Source organism: Tamandua tetradactyla, chromosome 17 (genome assembly GCF_023851605.1).
Source record: "Tamandua tetradactyla isolate mTamTet1 chromosome 17, mTamTet1.pri, whole genome shotgun sequence".
NCBI lineage: Eukaryota > Metazoa > Chordata > Mammalia > Pilosa > Myrmecophagidae > Tamandua > Tamandua tetradactyla.
This window is the reverse complement of record NC_135343.1, coordinates 3,631,207-3,655,571: the sequence shown is the minus strand read 5'-3', so window position 1 is coordinate 3,655,571 and position 24,365 is coordinate 3,631,207. Positions and strand designations below refer to the sequence as shown.

General features: G+C 37.4%; 1 protein-coding gene and 1 pseudogene across 3 annotated transcripts in view; one reads left to right on the top strand and one right to left on the bottom strand.

The window, feature by feature from the left end:
• Positions 1-24,365, top strand: part of TMEM131 (transmembrane protein 131) — a 249,430-nt gene that overhangs the window by 113,876 nt on the left and 111,189 nt on the right. For all 3 annotated transcript variants that reach the window (XM_077133816.1, XM_077133818.1, XM_077133817.1), the window contains exon 4: positions 11,900-11,968. In XM_077133816.1, coding sequence (XP_076989931.1) covers positions 11,900-11,968 — 69 coding nt within the window. The remainder of the gene's footprint in view (positions 1-11,899; positions 11,969-24,365) is intronic.
• Positions 14,802-15,099, bottom strand: LOC143661449 (dynein light chain 1, cytoplasmic pseudogene; annotated as a pseudogene).

Below are 24,365 nucleotides of genomic sequence, written 5' to 3'. Positions count from 1 at the left end.
GAAATTGTGACGATTTGCATAAACCTTGAGGACATTATGTTAATCGAAATAAGCCAGAAACAAAAGGACAGGTATTATATGGCTGTCACTAATAAGAACTAACTATAATGAGCAATATCTGAGAGTTTATAAACTTGATAGCATAGGTTATCAGGAGATAGAAAGAGGGCAGGGTTTGGGTAATTGATGTTTAAGGAGTACAGAATGTTCAGTGAGGTTGATTATAAAGGCTTGAAATTCGATAGCACAAGACTCTGTGAGGATAGCACAATACTGTAAGTGTAGTTAACAAAGCTGAGTATGAGTATGGTTGAAAGAGGAAGGCTAGAATTGTGTATGTCACCAGAAGGAAAGCTAGAGGATAAAAACTGGGATTGTATAACAACTTAGCAAAATCTAGAGTGGACCATGATGGTGGTTAATTTTATAAATATAAATATGAGAAAGATTTTACATGAACTAGAACAAATGTTCATCACTATTACAAGGTGTTAATAATAGGATGTTATATGGGGAAAATACAGTAAATATAAACAAAGGTCTATAGTTAAAAGTAACATTGTAATATTCTTGCATTAATTGTAACAAAGACACTATCTCAAAGCTAATGTCAGTAATAGGGGGATATAGGGAATATGGGATTTTTTTTTTCTTCAGAAGAAATGAAACTATTCTCTTTAATGGTAGTGGTGAATGCATAACTATGTGATTATACTGAGAACCATTGATTGTACACTTATATGGATTGTATAGTGTGTGAATAAATCTGTTAAAACTAATAATAATGGGATGAGGGGAAGGGGCATGGGATGTTTTGGGTTTTCCTTTTTTCTTTTTATTTCTTATTTTTAGAATAGCGAAAATGTTCTAAAGTTGATTGTGGTGCATGATGATACTGTGAGCTGCTGATTGCATACATGGAACTCATAGGATGGAGTGTGACTATTTCTCAATAAAATTGCATTTAAAAAATCACAGAAGTGCCTAGAAGATAGAAAAACGTGTCTTTGAATGAAAACATTAACAGTATTCCTAACCATAATCCTGAACCTAACATTATCCTATATATACACAAATGTAATCAACATAGCATATGTAAGATTGACAAGTGTATCTTGGGTTTAAGTATGGCACTAAGTTTATATCAGTGTCTAGAAAATAAAGAAATAAAGGAAAAAGAAAAAACTCATACATACCACACTCCTTATCCCTCCCTCTCATTGATCACTCGTATTTCAGTCGACTCAATTTTTTTAACCTTTGTTCCCCTTGTAATTTTTTTATTTTTATCCTTATTTTTTACTCATCTGTTTATACCCTAAATGTAAGGAGCATCAGCCACAAGGTTTTCACAATCACAAAGTCACATTATAAATGCTATATCATTATACAATCATCTTCAAGAAACATGGCTGCAAGAACACAGCTTTGCAATTTCAGGTACTGCCCTCTAGTCGCTCCAACACACCATGATCCAAAAAGGGGATATCTAGATAATACATAAGAATAACCTCCAGGATAACTTCTCGACTCTGAAATCTTTCAGCCACTGACACTTCATTTTGTCTCATTTCTCTCTTCCCTCTTTTGGTCAAGAAGGTTTTCTCAGTCCTGTGATGCTGAGTCCCAATTCATCCTGGGATTTCTGTCCCACATTACCAGGGAGATTTATACCCTTGGGAGTCATGTCCCACTTTGTAGGACAATGAGTTCACTTGCCATGTCGGCTTAGAGAGAGAGAGGCCACATCTGAGCAACAAAAGAGATTCTCTGGGGGATGACTCTGAGGCCTAATTTTAAATAGGCTTAACCTTTCCTTTGTGAGGATAAGTTTCGTAGGGGTGAACCCCAAGATTGAGGGCTTGGGCTGTTGATTTGGTTGTTCCCACTGCTTGCAAGAATATCAGAAATTCTCCAAATGGGAAAGTTGAATATTACCCCCTTTCTCCCCGTTTCCCCAAGAGGACTTTGCAAATACTTCTTTATTCACTGTCCACATCACTCTGGGTTTTATAAGGGAATCACACTAACCTGGACAAACCAACAAAATTTCATTCCCTGTTCAAGAGTCCATGTACTTATGGTGTTCAATTAAACTGACCATACAAATTAAATTAGGAAATGCACTACCCAAAATAGAAGTTTTGCAACAAATAAACATCTCTCCTTTTAGTCTCATGCAGAAGTTGAAGTTGTAAAATATGGATGATATCATCCTTTACCCAGTCTTCTGATAAACCTTAATCCTTTCCAGATCAGCTTTTTTCATATCTCTACTTGATGTCTGATCCCTTTTTCAACTTTTTAAAGAACTTTCATATCTTCAGAGCTCTAACTCTGAGTCTCAGGTGTCACATAAATACCTGAAGTTTCTCTGAACAGCCAGGTTATGTACAAACAGCTCAGTATTTCAGAATTTAGAATTAACAGTTACATCTCCTGAATGTATATGACTGTTGTAAGAGATTACAGTCTAGGACCCTTTACAATATGCCCCAACCTTATATCCCATGCTCTCAACTTTAGTTTACTGAATTTATATATTATATTTTATATTATAGTTAGTCCATGTGATAGAGCCATGATAATATTTGTCTTTTTGTTCCTGACATTTCATTCAACATGTAGCTGTTAAGATTCATTCATCTAGTTGCTTGCCTCACAACTGCATTCCTTTTTGTGGCCACTCAGTAGTCCATTGTGTGCATACACCGTAGTTCCCCTTTCCATTCTTCAGTCGTTGTACCATTAGGCCACCTCCATTCATTGTGGATCACTAACACTGCCACCAGTGAGACACCAGTGTGTAAATGTCCGTTCCTGTCTCAGCCGTCCGCTCCTCCGGGTATATACTGAGCAACAGGGTTTCAGGATCATATGGCAAACCCACCCCTAGCCTCATTTGGAACCTCCATACTGCCCTCCAAGGGGCTGCATCTCTCAGCTTCCCTACTGATAATGAATAGGCACATGTCTTTCTCTGCATGTTCTCTAGCACTTGTTTGTCTCTGTTTATTTTTAAATAGTTTTATTTACATGTCATACAATCCAGCCTAAGTGTATATAGACTAGTCTTCATCACCAAACTCTACCTGAAGACATTTCCTTTCCTTCCTTTTCTTGGGAACTTCCTTTCCCAATTCCCCTCCCTGTTTACATTTAGTTTTGGCATAATGCCTTTGTTACATTCATTGGAAGCATATTACAGTGTTACCATTGAATATAGATCCTAGCTTGCATTGATTGTACTTTTTCCCATGTACCATCTATTTTCAATACTCTGTACTACTGTCATTCATTTGTTCTTCCTCATGCAAAAACATTTTTAAATTTGTACATTTAATCACCATCATTGTCCACTCTAGGCAATCCTAAATTATACCATCTCAGTCTTTATCCTCTGTTTTTCTTTCTGATGTCATATGCGCCCCCAGCCTTTCGTTCTCTCTCTGTCATACTCACATTCAGCTTCATTCAGTGTACTTATATTATTGTGGTATAGTCAGTTAGTTTTGTGCTTTCCATTTCTGAATTTTTACAATCCTGTTGTACAATCTGTATTCCTTCAGCACCAATTACCCAATCTCTACCCTATTTCTATCTCCTGATAACCTGTATTCTTAACTGAAATTCTCTAAGTTCACTCATTAATGTTAGTTCATATCAATGAGACCATACAGTATTTGTCCTTTTGTTTCTGGCTAATTTCTCTCAGCGTAAAGTCCTCAAGATCCATCCATGTTGTTACATGCTTCATGACTTTATTCTCTCTTACAGCTGCGTAATATTCCATCGTATGTATATACTGCAGCTTGTTTAACCACTCATCCATTGATGGACATTTGGGCTGTTGCCATCTCTCAGCGATTTTAAATAATACTGCTGTAAACATAGGTGTGAAAATGTCCGTTGGTGTCCTTGCCCTCATGTCTTCTGCGTAGATACCTAGCAGTGGTATTGCTTGGTCATATGGCAATTCTATGCTTAGCTTCCTGAGAAACTGCCAAACTGCCTTCCACAGCAGTTGTACTGTTTTACATTCCCACCAACAGTGAATAAGTGTGCCTCTTTCTCCACATCCTCTCCAGCATTTGTCGTTTCCTGTTTTTTTTTTTTTTTTGATAATGGCCATTCTAAGTGGTATGAGATGTTATCTCATTGTGGTTTTAGTTTGCATTTCCCTAGTAGCCGGTAAAGTTGGGCATCTTTTCATGTACCTTTTAGCCATTTATATTTCATATTCTGAGAAGTGTCTGTCATGTCTTTTGCCTATTTTTTTGTCTTTTTGTTGTTGAGTTGAAGAATCTCTTTATATAGTCTGGATACTAAACCCTTATCTGATATATGGTTTCCAAATATTGTGTCCCATTGCGTAAGCTGCCTTCTTACTTTTTGACAAAGTTCTCTGATGCACAAAAGGTTTAATTTTGAGGAGTTCTCATTTATCTATTTCTTTCTTCAGTGCTTGTGCTTTGGGTGTAAGATGTAGGAAACTACCTCCTTTTATAAGTTTTATATTTCCCTCTAAAAGTTTTATGGTCTTAGTTCTAATGTTAAGATCTTTGATCCATTTTGAGTTAATTTTTGTATACGGTGTGAAATATGGATCCCCTTTCATTCTTTTGCATATGAATATCCAGTTCTCCAAGCACCATTTATTGAAGAGGCTGCTCTGTCCCAGGTGAGTTGGCATGACTGCCTTATCAAAGATCAATTGTCCATAAATGAGAGGCTCTATATCTGAACACTCTATTCGATTTCATTGGTTGTTATATCTATCTTTATGCCAGTACTATGCTGTTTGACCACTGTAGCTTCGTAATATGCTTTGCAATCAGGTAGTGTGAGACCTCCCACTTCATTTTTCTTTCTCAAGATATTTGTAGCTATTCGGGGCACTCTACCCTTCCAAATAAATTTGGTTACTAGTTTTTCTATTTCTGAAAAGTAAGTTTTTGGGATTTTAATTGGTATTGCATTGAATCTATAGATCAATTTAGGTAGAATTGACATCTTAACTATATTTAGTCTTCCAATCCATGAACATGGTATGCCCTTTCATTTGTTTAGGTCTTCTGTGATTTCTTTTAGCAATTTCTTATAGTTTTCTGTGTATAGGTCTTTTATATCCTTAGTTAAATTTATTCCTAGATATTTTATTCTTTTGGTTGCAATTGTAAATGGAACTTTTTTCTTAATTTCCTCCTCAGATTGTGTATAGAAACACTACTGATTTTTGGGTGTTGATCCTGTACCCTGCCACTTTGCTGTAGTCATTTATTAGCTCTAGTAGCTTTGCTGTGGATTTTAGACAAATAGTATTGTATCATCTACAAACAGTGATAGTTCCTTTCCCACCTTTCTTCTTGATTTTTATTTCATGGTGGTGGCCCAGGAAGCTAAGATGGCTTAGCCTGAGACTTTTCTCTTGGAGTGGGATCCCTAGGACATTGATGGCTATCATATTATAATAAAAAATATTTCCATCTGTGGCATTGGGTCAGAGATAATAGTCACCTAAACATGGTTGAAAGATAAATGCCATGATTCAGTAGTGCTGTTTCAACAATATATGATTCTTGATACCAGTATAAATGGGAGAGAGTTGTTGATATCAGGATTAAGGACCTTTTCCCCCTGTGGTAGTTAGATTCTGGTGGCAACTTGGCCAGGTGAAGGTGCCTAGTTCTATTGCTGTGGACATGAGCCAGTGGCATGTGGACCTCATCTGTTGTTGATTACATCTGCAGTAGGCTAGGAGGCATGCCTGCTACAATGAATGATGTTTGATTTAATTGACTGGTGCTTAAATTAAAGCTGAACATAGCACAGCCCAAGCAGCTCAGCATACCTCATCTCAGCACTCACGGCTCAGCCCAGGCCTTTAGAGATGCAGAAAGGAATCACCCTGGGGAAAGATGTTGGAACCCAGGGGCCTGGAGAGAAGGCCAGCAGAGACCATCCTGTGCCTTCCCATGTAAGAAAGAACCTCAGTGGAAAGTTCGCTGCCTTTCCTTTGAAGAACTAACAAAATAAATCCCCTTTTATTAGAAGCCAATCTGCCTCTGGTGTGTTGCATTCAGGCAGCTGGCAAACTAGAACAGCCCCCATCTTAGTTCAGTTGTATTTGTAGCTTAGTAGGCACTGTATAAGTGTTTGACCTTGACCCTTACTTTGAGATCTACTTACCCCCTCTTTGGGAACCCATATTATTTGGAGACCTGTCTATTAGGCAGAATGCTTGTTCCTTTCCAGCACTGATCAGGCCAGATATCGCAGACTTGTTTTTCCTTCTCTTGGGGGTAGTGTTTAGAAGGCTTCCTTTGTTCTTTTCTCTCCCAGTCAATGCTGGAGATGCCTCTTGGGAACAAGGACTCTGGAGTTGTTGCTGCTAAATGCTATCCTTATAGGGATTGAGATTTGTGGCACTTTGTGTGAGTCAGAACCCACTGAAGGCTAACTGGCCAACCTTCTGAATGAGGGCCAGCTGCATCTAGACATACTTTTCACTGATGTACAAAACCAGTAGTATGAACACTGAAGAAGGAAATAAATAAATGGGAACTCCTCAAAATTAAACACTTTTGTGCATCAAAGAACTTCATCAAGAAAGTAGAAAGACAGCCTTCACAATGGGAGACAATATTTGGAAATGATATATCAGATAAAGGTCTAGTATCCAGAATTTATAAAGAGATTGTTCATCTCAACAACAAAAAGACAGCCAACCCAATTACAAAATGGGAAAAAGACTTGAACAGACACCTCTCAGAAGAGGAAATACGGATGGCCAAGAGGCACATGAAGAGATGCTCAATGTCCCTGGCCATTAGAGAAATGCAAATCAAAACCACAATGAGATATCATCTCACACCCACCAGAATGGCCATTATCAACAAAACAGAAAATGACAAGTGTTGGAGAGGATGCGGAGAAAGAGGCACACTTATCCACTGTTGGTGGGAATGTCAAAGGGTGCAACCACTGTGGAAGGCAGTTTGGCGGTTCCTCAAAAAGCTGAATATAGAATTGCCATACGACCCAGCAATACCATTGCTAGGTATCTACTCAAAGGACTTAAGGGCAAAGACACAAACGGACATTTGCACACCAATGTTTATAGCAGCATTATTTACAATTGCAAAGAGATGGAAACAGCCAAAATCTCCATCAACAGAAGAGTGGCTAAACAAACTGTGGTATATACATACGATGGAATATTATGCAGCTTTAAGACAAGATAAACTTATGAACCATGTAATAACATGGATGGACCTAGAGAATATTATGCTGAGTGAATCCAGCCAAAAACTAAAGGACAAATACTGTATGGTCCCACGGATGTGAATGGACATTCGAGAATAAACTTGAAATATGTCATTGGTAACAGAGTTCAGCAGGAGTTAGAAACAGGGTAAGACAATGGGTAATTGAAGCTGAAGGGATACAGACTGTGCAACAGGACTAGATACAAAAACTCAAAAATGGACAGCACAATAATACCTGATTGTAAAGTAATCATGTTAAAACACTGAATGAAGCTGCATCTGAGCTATAGGTTTTTGTTTTGTTTTGTTTTGTTTTGTTTTGATTTTACTATTATTACTTTTATTTTTTTCTCTATATTAACATTCTATATCTTTTTCGGTTATGTTGCTAGTTCTTCTAAACCAATGCAAATGTACTAAGAAATGATGATCATGCATCTATGTGATGATGTTAAGAATTAATGATTGCATGTGTAGAATGGTATGATCTCTAAATGTTGGGTTAATTTCTTTTTTTCCGTTAATTAAAAAAAAAAAAAAAAGAGAAGGGATAATTGGAGATGAAGGGATACAGACTGTACAACAGGACTGGATATAAAAACTCAGAAATGGACAGCACAATACTACCCAATTGTAATGCAATTATGTTAAAACACTGAATGAAGCTGCATGTGAGGTATAGGTTTTTTGTTTTTGTTTTTTTTTGTTTTTTTTTCTTTCTATTATTGTTTTAATTCTTATTCTGTTGTCTTTTTATTTCTTTTTCTAAATCGATGCAAATGTACTAAGAAATGATGAATATGCAACTATGTGATGTTATTAAGAATTACTGATTGTACATGTAGATTGGAATGATTTCTAATTGTTTTGTTAATTCTTTTTTTAATTAATAAAAAAAAAAAACCAAAAAAAAAAAAACAAAAAAAAACCAGTAGTATGCTATTCAGGTTTCTTTGGATTGCCGCTTCCCCAATCCTGACCACCTTCCTTTAAAAAGTTTTTGCCACAGATACTCTTTTCTAAATTTGCTTTATATAATTGGTCAGATAGGGGACAATAGTTTTTTACGAATCCCAGAGCCTTTAAAGACCATTCGGGGTACTGTAAATTTTGATATCAAACCTTACTGGCAAATAGAGACACTGTAAACTTATCTCTGTTAAGACTTACTAAATAAAAACTAGAAGGCACATTCCAGAAGCCAAATAAGAAATCAGGATGTAAGAACTGGATAGATAAATTCTTATGGATAAAGTGGGAAAACAGTAGCAAAAGGATAAGAAATGGTATTTACAGAGCTAAAAATGCCAGTTTTCATAGGCTGGCCTGATTATCATTTATACTCTTTTCTTACTAAAGGTTTTAATCCGTGTGTATTGAAAATTTTAAAGGAGAATGAGGGGAGAGCCAACAGAAAAAATAACACTCAACATTGAAGTTTGCTTTTCCCGGACATTTTTTCTTTCATATATAAAAGTTATTCGTGAAAACGAGGATTTATGGGGTTTATTTATTCATTTGTTGGTTTGTTTTAGAAGGAAAATGCTATATTGCAATACATTTTTTTCTCTCCTTTCCAGTTATCATATCTCTAATTTAAGGTCTCTAAGGAAAGCTGTTAGGGACATAAATGCTGCAGTATAGTAATTTTATATATTATAGTAGGTTGCCTTTCCATTTGATAACAGAGACTCACCCAAGTTTATCAGTAGATCCTTACAGATTTGTGTGTTGAATATGTATAATAAGTATAGATGGAATTCTGTTTGGATAAATGCCTTTTAACAGAGTTTGCTATAATATAGACTTTTCTGTATCTGTGTTATGTAAACTCAGCCATGCTGATGTGGTTACCATTTATATTTCTAGGAAAAAAAATTTATATATTATATAGGGAAAATCCTATATAATAGTTTAAGTCACTGTTTATTTAGCTGTCTCTTTAATAATCACACTTGGAACCATTTTTAACTGTTGGTGACTTCGGAGGTTTTACTTGTTAAGGTGCTAAAGTGTTTTTTCTTTCTCTTTTGTCTCATTTTTTTCTTTTATGCAAAAAAGTGTTTAATTTTGAGGCGCTCCCTTTTGTCTCATTTTTTATCATAATGCCTGTTGTGGATCAAGATTCTAAATAGTAGTCCTCAATGTGAGAAAGTGCCTAAAAATGCAGGTTTTGGGGCTCCCTGGGACGTAAAGAATGAGACTGGAGAAAGGGCCCAGGAGTCTGTGTCACCACGCACATCCTGGGTGGTGGTTAAGGTGCAGATGGGCCGTAGGCCCTACTTTGAGAGACATTGGGCCAAAGAGTACTTTTTGTTTTGGTAGCAATTATGCCTAGGAAAATATATCATTCTCCTAGACTTCAACTGCCAAAGCCCCAAGATGGCCTTATATGTTTGCATTGGGGAGTTGCTTGCTTAACTTTGATCTGACAGTTCAACAAGCAGCATAGACCTTTTCCTGCAAGATATCTGGTATATCTCCAGTTAATAGTTAGGAAATAGTCTTCATTCATTACCTGACCCCAAATAAATAGTAAATTTTCAATGAAAATAAAAGTACCAAATTTTGTTGAGACCTTCAGAATTAATACAGTTACTGCAGAAGGCATAAAATCATAATCATGCTTTATACTCTCATGTCTCAGATTCAGTTACTTTGAAATTGGCAAAATAATCATTTTTCATAATTGCTTTTCCCCAGGTTTATTTTTTTAAAAAACATTACACATTTGCATACTTTAACTTTCTGTTCCTAAAATATTAACTACAGGAATATAACAGCTGTGCTAATGTACTTTTGGTTTTACTAAAATAGGATTATACCTTTGGCAATTTTTGTTGTGCTAGATTGGATATTAAACCTTTCCTTGGATGTAAATCTGCTATTGCTTTGAAAATATACATTGGTATGTGAGGAAATCATCTTTTATGTATTTTTCCTCTATATCATATTCTGTAAGTGTACTGTGAATATCATAATATAGCAGTCACAGGGCCTCACTTCTTTGGAGCATTTTGCAGGTCTTATCCAGCATAAGGCATAAAAAAGGAAAAACAAAGTTTAAGGATTTAAAAAGAAAATATAGAAATGTTACATGCAGATGATTTGTCTGCAGAGATAATGCAAAAAAAATGCTTATTTTGACAGCACATGTAGTGACATTAGAAAATCCAAGAGAATCTGTAAACAATTAGAATTAATTCCCCAAGATGACTGGATATAAGATTGATGCATAGAAATCAGTCTGGTTAATATAAAGCAGTAGCTCTGTATATGCAGTTGCTTACTTGACATCTCCATCTTAAAATGTCAAAAACAAGAGTTCTGAATATCTTACTGTTTCTCACCCCCACCCCCACCCTCTCTGACAACCTCCAGTGTCATGATTATGTATTAGTTTCTCAGACCAAAATCTTGGAATTTCATTGCCCTTGATTCCTCTCTCTTTTCTACTGTAGCAGCTGGAGTTAGCCTTCTTAAGATGTGTCAGATCATGTTACTCCCTTGCTCTAAACGCTCTGGGGACTTTTTGCTACATTTAGAATAAAACCTAAACTGTAGGTAGGAGGAGAGCTGGCCCCACCCCTCCTGACCTCAGCTCCTCAGCCCCCAACCCCCTCTCCTGCACTTGGGCAGCTTGCCCTCCTTGATTCACAGCAAGCAGCAGGCAAAGGACACTCCTTTACTCCCACCCAGCCCCCGTGTGTTCGCTTGGTTTTTCAGTCATTCACCTGGTGTGTTCCACATTTATCTCCATAACCTACTGGGATGTTAATACCGCCCCAGCAGGCTCTTTGCCTTTTCCCACTGTGCTCAGCCCCAGGCACACAGCACTCTCTGTGTTGTGTTGGATGATGGGACGTGCACTTTTTTACTCTTGGAGAATGTCATTTATGTGTTACATCAATATTAGGTCTCGGGGTTTTCTGGGAGGTTTGCTATTCAGAAATCTGTTTTAGTGAGAAGTTCTAGCAACAAGTGGTATAGTTAAAAATGGTACTTAAATATTTAGTTCAAGATTTCATGGATCAGTATGTTCCAAATTCTCAAATTAAATAGATACTTTAGTTCTTGCAAGTTTCTATCCCAAATTCATTTTTTTTTGCCACTCTAGCTACAGTGTAATCATGACCTTTGTCTCCATATGTTGTTTGCCAAATATGTGTAGTTGTATTAATTATTAACTGTTTATTCACTGGATAAATACATGTATCAAAAATCCTCATGAACATTTTAAAGTATAGTACAATCAATTATAGCAACCAAATAAATTTCAACATTCAGTCTTACTGAGAATTTGTTTTCATATGCTTTTTTTTTTTTGGCCTGGGCAGGGTCTGGGAATTGAACCTCGGTCTCTGGCATGGCAGGTGAGAATTCTGCCACTGAGCCACTGTTGCACCACCCTTCATATGCTTTTTTGTATAGGAAGAAATTGTCTCCTTTATTTTCATTTTTTAAACACAAATTTATTGGTTTCCATTAATTAAATATAGTAATGAACATTCCTAGTAGAACATTTTTCTTAAAGATACTTAATCATGACAAAAGTCAAATGTCTCACTATGGTTTAGGTAAATACATTTTTTGAATAAGTGTGTCTTACACTGTTTTCTTTTTATTTACAGTATATCTCTATATCGGGGTAATTGCAGGCCTATACGATTTGAGCCACCAATGCTGGATTTCCATGAACAGTAAGTTTAAAATGTTTGGTCTATATTTTCCCATAAACTATGATACGTACTTTACTTGCATCTGTCTACCAGTTTTCATCTACATGAGAGAAAGTTACATGTTTAGTTCAATAGGAAAACAAATTATGTTGATTGCAGCTTGAAAATTGGAAGCAGGCGTCTATTATGGAGTCAGTCACACAGCATCAGTTTTTAACATTTGAAAAATGCCTCCATACTGCAGTCTCTGGTTCAGATGATCTTAGCTTCACAAAGCTATCTGCATAAAATTTATAGATTAGTTTCTGATGAGCACTTTTTTTTCCAATTTTATATTTAAAATTTATTTTGTGGATATAGAATGATATATAATTTATTTGTTTGATGCATATACTTTTGAAGTATAAGCTTTTGTACATCACCAAGTAAATAGTATTATTGCCAACACCTGAAGGACAGACACGTTTCTGTAAGCTACATGGCAAGCCACAGAATCGCACCTGTAAATCACACTTGTCATTTACCTTCTGCTCAAGGTCTCAGGTTTCTCACATCTCAGGTACACTCAGGGAAAAGCAAGTCTTCACCAGTATTTGATCCTCACCCAGTTTAGCAGGTGGGTAAGGAGGGCATTTTAGATGATATACCTAACAGAGCCGTGCCACTCTGGGAAGTTAATAGAACAATTTAAATGGAAGAAACAGGCAGACAGAGAGCTGTAAGGACAGTACTGCAGTTTAGAATCCCAAGCAGGAGAATACTGAAGGGTTGGTGTGTCTGTGTGTGGGTGTGTGTATGAAATATATGTGTGTATTTGGTGGTGTGTTTTACTCATTGGCAATAAGTCTATGTATATGATTTCATATATTGCTTTTTATTACCTTAACATAGCGCAAACATATTTCCTATGCCATAAACTTTTCCTAAATGAACTGTCCTGTATAGCAATCCCTGTGTTTTTATTTAATTATGCCCCTATTCTTGCATACAGATTGCTTCTTTTTCCTTTCCTTTTTTATGCTAACGCCTTAATGAGTATTTTATGAATAAAGGTTGAGGTTGTCTTGTTTTTTAATTTGTTTATAAATAGAGTATTTCTTTAAGCTAGATTTCCAGGAGTAAATTTACTGAGTCAAAGAATGTGAAGATTTTTTTAAGAGTGTTGATATACATTGTCAATTTGCTTATTGTTTCACTGCAATCCCATCACATTTTAATTATTACAACATTTTTAGATCTGTTCTGAGTCAACAGATGAAAATTATACTTTTCTTTAAAGCTTTTAAAATTTTAGTTAGCCATTTATACTGTAATGAATACATTAACTTTGAATAATTTGTTTACAATCTCAAACCTAGAAATAATAAATATATCTGTTATACTTCTACAGAACCATAGTAGGATAGTTAGCACAGTAATTTATAGGTATCTGATAATCGCTCTGTCTTTTCAGGGGATTATGTTCTTTCTAAGACCATAGACTTTCAGGGATGAGGGTGTAAAGATAAGTGTGTATGGCTCTTTCTGCACTTCTAGATGGAATCATAATAAAAATAGCCATTATTTAAGTAAAATTGACTTCTTGTGATATTAGCTTTTTTTCCCCACCTTTAATTGGATCTTCTTTGAAAAAAATTTTTTTAATCGACAAACCAAAACAACATATATGAACATTCTTAACATGCAAACATTCCATACATGGGGTACAGTCAGTGGCTCACAATATCATCATATAGTAGTATAATAATGATAAGACGATTATTTTTAGAACATTTGCATCACTCCAGAAAAAGAAACAAAAAGAAAACCTCATATATCCTATACCCCTTACCCCTCCTTCTCATTGAGCACTAGTATTTCCATCTACCCAATATATTTTAACCTTTGTTCCCCCTATTTTTTTTTCTATACCCCTTACCAATCCCTTTCATTGATCACTGGTATTTCATTAATTGGGTCTTTCAGTTAAAAAGCTTCAATTCACATTTAATTAGTTTTCGACCACAGCTAGTTAAAGGATATAGCACAGCAGGTTAAAGAAATTTAAATTCTTGTAAAGATTACTAGAGCTGCACAGAATGCTGCCACTTATAAACTCCCATTTTATCTTTTAATATCACCTTCAGTCTTCAGTGCATTCTTTCGGGGTGCGAATAGCAGAGTCCAGCAAAGCATTCTCACTAAACCACCTTTGTTAATTTACTTCCATCTTACAGATGTAGAAAGCTTAGCTAAGGGAGTACTACCAAATATGCACCAATACAACTGAAGCTTGAGCCTAAAGCCCAGAACATCTTATAGCAATGTTTTTTTAACAAAACCAGCACTGAAAAGATAGTATTTATCAGATTAGGAATTTAAGATTTAATCCAGGTTCTTCTGCCATACATTTCTTGACTTGTACTTCTGAGCATTCTATTATTATTCCATGCTCAACAGTTGCTAAAAGGTGAGATTGAAAGAATACTGAATAGGTAGTTGTTGCTGTCTCGTAGAAACTCAACTTAGGGACTCACCCCAGTAACTTAGTCACCTTAGCCGTGATAGGCCATCTTTGGTCCCACATCATGTGAACAGATTGTAGTGAATGCGCACATCTCCAACAGATTTATTTTGTTTAAATGGAATGGATTTTGAGAGAAAAGCATGGGACAGGGAGAAGTATGAAATAGAAAATAAATTTCAAATGTAAGCTGTTTTGCTAATTGTTTTATAACCACACAGACTAGTACTAGCGAATGCTGTGTAAAAACAACACAATCATAGTTCAGAGATCAAGGTGTTCCCTTAGCAAGGCTGAGGACTTCAGTCTCTGGTATTTGGACTTAGGCAGCCGTCCTTGTTTTTGGATGGATCACTGGCTGGGTGTCACAGTCCATGCTTTAGCAGATTTGAATGGAAGAATGGCCACTTGGCCCAGGTAGAAGTAGATGAAGTACTTGGTTTCATGTGTCACAGCACCACCAAGGTTCCTCTCCACAGTGCAGTGTCAGGTGGGGTTGTACTTCTTGTCAAACTCTTCCTTGAGTTTGGGCCGCAGCGTCCTTCTCTATGCTATATTTTTCCAGTGTCTGAGAAGTACACTTCACCGAGTCCCGCTGCATCTCCTCCGACATGTTCCCATTTTTTATCATGGCCTTTTGGTTGCGCATGGTTACCGAGGAGCAGGCTCGGCCGACTGCCCCGGTCTCCTGGGGGAGGGGCTAGCACGGCTTAGGCCTGGCGAGAGCTGCTGTCACTCCTGAAGCCGTGGCACATCTCGATACTAGGCTTTAAAGACTATATGATGTTCAGGTAGGAAATAAATCTTTATTACTTCTGTTTAGGTTTAGGTACAATGCTGAGTTTGCAAGGGACACAAAGGGGTGTTTTTTTTTTTTTGACATTAAAATGAAAATATCACCTTTATTGACACATGTATAAAGCCACAATGGACAATTCCACAGAACGGAAATAAGACAGACCCAAGACAATAGAGCGTGTAAAGCCTGTAGCACACAGGTTAATACTCTTCACCCTCATCTTCTCCCTCACCACTGTCTGCTCCAGCCTCCTCGTAATCCTTCTCAAGGGCAGCCGTGTCCTCACGGGCCTCAGAAAACTCTCCTTCCTCCATCCCCTCACCCACGCACCAATCTTAATCCAATCACATGAATAACATGTTATTCACATTCTCTCTTTTTAAAATGCCAAGATATTGAATGAAATGTGACATATGTTTTGATCTTTAGCCAGGATTTATTAATTTAAAAATAATAATGGTGGCAGAATTCTTGCCTGCCATGCCGGAGACCTGGATTTGATTTCCAGAGCCCGTCTATGCAAAAGTAAAACAATAATAATAATAATAATGCTCTCTCTCTCCAGTAAAGTTCTCTTTGAGTATGTTCTTTGATTTAGAGTAGACAGAATAGAAACTGATGAACTCCAGTCTAAGACTATGGCACTGAGTGACGTCATGACTGCTTGCCATGGCACGCAGGGTTTGGGTGAGGCTTTTAATCTAAAACTGAGTGCTCCGACTTTGAAAAGCTTAGGAATTACGATTTGGGAAGATTTATTTCAAAAGTTATTCCTAACTGTTTATTTCATTATTTGTTTCACGGGGCAGTTCTGCAGATTTCATGAATCCCTTGAGATAAAGATAGCTTCAGATGCAAAAATTTAAGGTTACCAGTTCCTTTTCCAAGTTGTCCTTTGTGCGTTCTTTGAATAATGCCCCATCCCCCCTAAGAGATACTGAGATAAGCTCAAGCAAAATTCTGATCTTTTTTTCCTGTCACAGCTCTTCTAGGAATGGGTGGAACCTGTGGACCCTCCCTTTCCTTTCCCCAAATACACACATCTAGTTGCACATAAAAACAATAATTTGCATATAGATACAGGGCTTTTATAGACATCTCTCTCAGTTTCCATATCTGGGAACTTAAGAGCAGGTGATGAATTCCTATTCTAGGCCATAGCTATTAAATCACTACCACAAAACTTACTGGGGTTTGCTTTTTATGTGAGCAGTTCATTATCAGTATAATGCATTTAGAAAATATTTATCAGGAGGAAGAAGATAGTAAAAGATTACCTTTCACCTGACTACCAGAAGCATTAAATTTTAGCATTTATCCTTCAATTCCACTTTCTGTGCATCTACATTTATTGAGTTACAAGAAATATTTTTTTAGTATAGTATTTTATAAACTACTTTTTAGTATTAGAGTGGTAGTAGCTTCATAAAATGAGTTAGGCGTTGTTCTTTTTCCTCAGTTTTTAGAAGTGTTTGAGCAGGATTGGTGTTAGTAGTTCTTTTTGGAATGTTTAATGAAATTCTCCTGTGAAACCATCTGACCAAGGGTGTTTTTGTTGTAGGAAGATTTGTGGTAACTGATTGAATCTCTTTACTTATGATTCATTTGTTGAGATCTTCTCTTTCCTCCGAGTCAGTGTAGGTGGTGCAGTTTCCTGGACGTGGCCTCTTGTCTCCAGTGGGGTCACGACTGAGCAGACCCTCCCCCCATTCTCTCCATCCCAGTTTCTCCACGACCTCCCTATGGGATATAGAAGAACTTCTGGTCGCTTGCACCCTGGAACTGCTGTCCTGGTCAGTTTTCTGTCACTTCTCTAGTTCCATGGAGCAGGATGACCTCAGCCTATCCTATTCCACCAACTTCCCCAAAATTCTGTTTTTGAAATTTTAGCTTGGCACGCTTATCCATTAAATATATAGTTGTATTATTTTATGACATTGAGGAAGAACGTCAAGATTCTTCAAACTTTCGTATAAGCAGTGCTAAACACTAATGATTTAAACATAATTGTGATTATTTCCTCCTGATAGAGCCCTGAAAATGGAATTGTGAAGTGAATGGATAGGTATTGATGTGTTTAGCAAATGTTTAGGCTAGAGAATAATTTGGCATCATAAATAAGGAACTAGAAACAACTGATAGGAATAAATTAATCAGTCTATACTTGAGAGGAAATAATTGGGATTTCTTTTAGAGACCGGTGATGATCTTAGAGACTGGAAATCTCATTAGCTGAGAGATACAGAAGATTTGTGGAAGTGAGTGAATAGACAGAGGAACTTCAGTATGAAACAAGAGTCAGCTAATATGGTCAAGAAAATTTTTTGAAATATAATGTGAGTTCTTGGTTACAGTACTGAAAATGAATATGGTAGTTATACTAGACTATTTTCTAAAGCAACAAATTTACATGCTGTTCCAGAATAGTGGAAACAGCAGAAAGGAAAACTGTTGTACCGTTATTTAAAATTTTTTTGTATTCTGTCCGGGAACACTGAATGGTGTTTTAGCTCACAGAGATAGAAGTGGATCTCTAGAGTAGGGGTTAGGGGCAGTCGTGAAGAGAAAGTATATTTTGGAGTTCCTCCAGAGGACCAGAACCTGGAGGAGATTTTGTGTATGTTTGTGTATCGTATGTATGTGTACATGTGGATTTATTTCAAGGAATCAGGTTGTACAGTGCGGGAGCTAGTCAGGTAAGCCGGGACACACGGGCAGGGCAGGCAGGAAGGAGGTCAGGAGCAGGCAGGGCCCTGAACCCATGGGCTGAAGCTTGGTACACACAGGCAGGCAGCAGGCAGGGCAGACCCAGGAAAAGGGAGAGCAGTTATCGATCCAGCTGCCTTTTGCAGTCTGTGTGCTGAGGACCTTGGGGCTAAGTTCTCTCTGAAAGTGGTTCCAAACCAAATAACCTTGAATAATCTCCCTTTTGATCAATTTAAGCACAGCTGAGTAGGGACTACAGTCACATTTGCAAAACCTTTTCCCAGCACCACAGATTAGTGTTTGAATAACTGGAGAAGGTGTGTATCTGTAACAAAATAGCTACTGCCTCCCTTCTATCTTCCAGCTCTCACTAGTAATTGACGCTAACCAGAATCACACTGGATTCAGCCTAGCTATCACATGACCCTCACAATGCCATTGCATGGTTGTAAACAAAGAAGTCCCTAAATGTAGGACTTTTGACTCTAGAAAGTGGAGGGGATGTGTTTGGAAGACTTGCTTAGCAATTTTAGAGCTAAGGTTCCTTTTATGAAACTGTTAATAGTTTTAGGACAGAGAAGATGAAGTTCTCACTGGCACCAAGGTACAGGGCATGTGGTCTTTGTTATTGGTTAGCCCAGATTTGGGGCATTACACAAAGGGGAGTCACGAGGCTTGAAAACTGCCCTCAGTCAAATGTCAAAAATGGAGTAAGATTGTTTACACATGGCATCTTCTAGCAACTTCTATCAATGCACTGGCCATTGGTCTAGTTGTTTGTGTTGATATTTGTCTCCTCTACAAGACCAGGTCATCGAGATAAAGACAGTATGTATCTTTATTTTTCTGGCACACATTTCATACTTAACACTTATATACAGGCCCACAAGGATTGCCTGTTAACTTAGTGTATCAGTTGCTAAAGCTACTGGAATGCAATATACCAGAAGTGGATTGGCTTTTACAAAGGAGATTTATTAAGTTACAAGATACAATTTGAAGGCCATGGAAATGTTCAAACTAAAGCTTTAACAAGAGAGTATCTTTACTGAAGAAAGACCTCTGTCACATGGAAAGGCACATAATGACATCTGCTGGGCCTTCTCTCCTTGGCTGGTTTCAGAACGGCTCGCTCCGCTCCTTTGGGGCCTTCTGGCTTCTGCTGGGATGTTTTCTTCCTTCAAGCTTCAGAGCTTTCTCCGAAATGTCTCCCTCTTAAAGGACTCCAATAAGCGGATTAAGATCCACCTCGAATAGGCGGGGTCACATCACCATGGAAACAACCTAATCAAAAGATCCCACCCAATAATCGTTCTGTCCCCATAAGATTGGATTAAAAGAACATGACTTTTCTAGGGTACATAACAGTTTCAAACCAGCACACTTAGTTGTACGTTTTCAAGTGCTTTTGTTAGTGTGCATTAAACATTTGTAATGCCTTTACTTCTTGATCCAACAATATGCTGATTTAATGTCCATGTAAATGTGTTCTTTGATTTGATATGCATAGTAGTAATTTTAGGATTTGAGAAGAAGTATCCTTACTGAGCACTTAATAACAATTTTTTCTACAGATTGCCTATAGTGGTGCCAGCGCTCCTTTCTGACCTTTCCCTTATGTTTTCTGTGGGCTATTTCAGTGTTTGCTGTCATTTTTGTGAAACCAGAAGTCACTCTTAATTTTAAAACACTCTTGCTGGCTTGTGGAAGAACTTGAAATTGGGTGGATTTACTACTCCAAGTTGCATCAGGCTGCTATCCAGAGCCACTGAGAGTGGTTTGGGGACCCTTAGCAAAGATGCCAAATCTCTGCCTAGAATTTCCGTGGCCCCCTTCAGACCCCCAGGTTCTCAATCCTCTCACCACCCCACTCATCCCCATATTCAATGAGTCAAATTACTTTTGTTCAAAAATAAGCCTTTATTTTCACTCTTTTTGTTTAAATTTGTTCTTTACTTGTCCCTACTTGTCCCTTCCTCTTCCTCCCCCTCCATCGCTGTGCAACAGCAAGAGGCAGCAGCATCTGGGCACCCTGCACCCTCACTTGTTTATGTTAATGCTGTTAAATGTTTTCTGTTGCCATAGCAATGCCTTTTTTTTTTTTTTTTAACAGATTTAATGTAGACTGTAAAAGTGCTTTTTGGGTGGAAACTTGGCTTACTGAATTCTTTGGTTTATGTAATTAGGTGCAGAAAATCTTGGTTTCACATATAAAGTTTGAAATGGACTTAATGGCTTTCAAAAAATTAATACTGGATAAACTATCACCAAACATGGGAGTCTTTATACTAAGTCCAGTTCATTTCCTGTAGGGCATTTCTTCCTGGTGACTTTCAGGTATTCCAAAGAAACCCAGCAAGTCCTTTTTTCTAAAGGGATGTTTGGTACCTTTTAGCTTTTTATTTTCTAATTGTTCATTCTTTCCACAAACACCCCAACTCAGCCCTCAATCTTAAATTTGAGGGGATGGTATGATTTTGTGTTAATTTAGTGGTGCAGGTACTACATACTGATTTGATCCAACTTCCTGCCAGAATCTTGTCTCAGAGTGCTGTGTCACTGCTGCTCATAGGCTTGTCTGAAGATACTTGCATTGCCATTTCTTCAGCTGTTTCCTGGCATGGCAGTGTCATCTTCTGTGTACTTCAGTGGCAATAGCCCAGGAAACTTGCCATTGACCATAAAATTGAAGCTTACTCTCTAAGCTGGTCTCTAATCTCCTGGCTGCTTCCTCCGCATTCTTTTGAATCTCAGACTCTTCTAAAATATGGACAGTTAGGTTGGTAGTTGTGCTGCAGTAGAACAGAGAACAACTGCGTATTTGCTTCAGCTTGGTTTATCTGTAAATAATTCACACTACCCACTTTGACCCTTCTTCTGCCTCTGGTACAGCCGGTAATGGAAACAGACAGAATCGGACTGGCAGGTGTTGGAAAATCTTTGTTTTATTTTTATATTTTTCCAATAGATTTTTCCCCCCTTTATTAAACAAATTTGAGTTTACAGAACAATCATGCATGAAATACAGGATTTCCATATACCACCCACTACCATCACCTTGCATTGGTGTGGAATGTTTATTATAATTGATAATAGCACATTTTTATAATTGTAGCTACTAAAGTCCATGGTTTAACTTAGGGTTCACTGTTCATGTAGTCTAGTTCCATGACTTTTTTCTAATTTTTATTGTTATCATATATACAATCGAATAATTTCCATTTTAATCATGTTCAGATATATATATTTCAGTACTGTTAATTGCATTCACGGTGTTGCATTACCATCACCACTATTACCAGAACATTTCCATCGTTCCAAATAGGCATGCTGCACATTTTTAAACTTTTGTTTTATTGTAAAATATAACATATATATAAAGCAAAGAAAGAAAAAAGCAATAATTTTCAAAGCGTACTTCAATAAGTAGTTACAGAACAAATCCCAGAGTTTGTCATGGGCTACCATTCCCCCATCTCGGTTTTTTCCTTCTAGCTGCTCCACAACACTGAAGGTTAGGAGGAATAGCAATGCAGTGATTCAGCAGTTATGCTCATTTGTTAAATCCTATTTTCCTTTTGATCAACTTAAGCACAGCTGAGTAGGGACTATACTTCTCCTTTGATCCTTCTCTCAGTCTATAGGGATCTTTGAGCAATGCCTGTTAATGACTTTTTTATGTTGAGAAGGAGTGTCAACACTAAAGGACAGGGAGATGTAATTCATTCATAATCTTGGAGAGGCTAGTCCATTTGGGCTTCAGGATTTACCTGACCTAGGTACCCTTTGGAAATTTAGGTTCTAGGAAAGCAAATCTAGTATATGAAACTTTTATAAAGTTTCATTTTGAGACCTAGGTCTTCTTATGAGTTAACAGGAGTGCTGAAGCTTGCATAAAAGTAGCCTCTGGAATAGCCCCAGACTCCACTTAATCTCTCTTGACCACTTACACCCTATTCTATTATCCTTCCTTTTCCCCTTTCGGTCTAAAAGTCCCTGTTGATCCCACTGAGCCAGGGCCAGACCCATCCCCAGGAGCCACACCCCACCTTGTCAAGGAAACTCACATGCGTGAATGCCATGTCCCACGCAGCAGGGAGATCAACAAACCTCCCTGCAGACTTGGGCTTAGAGAGCAAGAGACCACATCTGAGCAACAAAGAGACTTCCCTGAAGCAAGTCTCAGGCTTCGATATGGGTAGTCTTAGCTTCTGTACAGAAATAAGTTTCATAAGGGAAGCCTCAAAATCCAGGGGTTGGCCTGTTTTCTTGGGCATCCCCAGTGGTTGAGAGGATATCCGGGGTTTCCCAGGTGGGACAGTTTAGTAGTTCCTAGATCTATATATGTAATTTTTTCCCATCGGACACTGCCAATACTTTTTTTTTTACATGGGCAGGCACAGGGAATTGAACCTGGGTCTCTGGCGTGGCAGGCAAGAACTCTGCCTGCTGAGCTACTGTGGCCTGCCCTGCCAATATTTTTAAATGATCAGCCCACCATAGTCTGAGATGTAAAAACTATACAGAAACACAAGGTCTGGTTCCTCCTGTTCTGAACTCCAGGACTTTGGGTTATTTAAATGAGCTATCCAGACAGGTTGATTTAGATTATCAGAAAATTTAGGTTCTAGACATAAAAAACATCTCTGCCTTTAGTCTTATATAGTAGGTAACGGTCTAGAGTACATACACTATCATCTTTTACCTTGTGTTCTAATTTATCTTAGGCCCAGCTAGATTGACTTCGTTTTAAACTCTAATTGAGGCCTGATTTCTTTTTTCAGTTACTTTAACTGTTATTGTATATAGCTATCTTAACTTTCAGAGCTGCATCACCCCATTTCTGGGTCTTAGGTGTCACAGAGCTACTCAAAGTTCTAGGAGAATACCAGCTGATACACATTTAGCTCAGTGTCTCAGAATTTAAAAAGACATTTAAAATTTCAAACCATGTGTGGCTGCTATAAGGGCTTATACTCTAGATTCCCATTATAAGTATTTTCTGAAAGAGACTTAGCATCTTCTTTTGTTTCTGTCTTATTTTGCACAACACATTGTCCCCAGGGTTTAGTCAGTTCATTGCATGCCTCTTGTTATCCATCCTTTTTGTAGCCGTGCCATATTCCATCACATAAATGTTTCATAGCTCGACATTGTGCTTCTCAGTCATTGCAACCTTCAACTTCCTCCATCTGTTGGGCATCCTGGATAATGTCTAAGATAAACAAACCATGTCCTACCATATCCTCGCTTGATTGTGCAATCAGTAGCACTCTCAGTTTTAGACAATTTTCATTGGTTTAATGACAAAGAACCAGCAAACACAGTGTCACCAGCTATCAAATAAAACTACCCCTTATCACTTGTCCTCCCCCCTTTTAGTTGCCCCTGGTAGTGCTGTGGTAGTGTTCATGTCTTCCTGTTAATTATTGGCCATAGCATGCATTTTTAGTTTTCCCCCATACCTCTCTACCATTGACTCTTTGTCCACTATCAAACCTTTGAAATAGTTCATGCGAACACTTTATTTATAATTGTAGGTTTAATCAGCAGGATACATGTCACTATAATCTCCTTTCAATCCTATTCACCTTTGGTATGGAACCTTGCACATTTTAAGCTTTAATGTCCCATTCCCTATCCCTACTTCTTCCCTGGCAACTTATATTCTAGATTCTGACTCTTTGAGTTTGCTTATTCTAATTGTTTCAAAATAGTGAAATCATACAATATTTGTCCTTTTGTGTTTGGCTTATTTCACTCAGTGTGGTATCTTCAGTATTCTTCTGTGTTGTCGCATGTATCAGGACTTCATTCCTTTTGTGGCTGAATAATATTCCATTATGTGTTTATACTACATTTAATTTATCTTTTCATTGGTTGGTGAATACTTCGGTTGCTTCCTTCTTTTAGCAATTGTGAAGAATGCTGCTATGAACATCTGTGTGCAAATATCTGTTTAAGTCCCAGCTTTCCATTCTATTGTGTATATACCTGTAGTGGGATTACTGGGTCATATAGTAATTCTATGCTTACTTTTCTGAGGAACCGCCAAACCGAGGCTGTACCATTTTACATTGCCCCTAGCAATGAATGAGAGTTCCTATTTCTATACATCCTTTCAAACACTTATTATCTTCCTTTTCTTTTTTTTTTTTTTTTAAGAGCAGCCATTCTAATGGATGTGAAATGGTATCTCATTGTGGTTTTGATTTGCATTTCCCTAATGGCTAATGATGTTGAGCATCTTTTCATGTGCTTTCTGGCTCATTGTATATCATCTTTGGAGAGATATCTGACATGTTCAAGTCTTTTGCCCATTTTGTTCTTTTATTTTTTTAATTTTTAAAAAAATACCAAAAAACACCAAACAAACACATTCTTAACTTTTGATCATTCTGTTTTATATA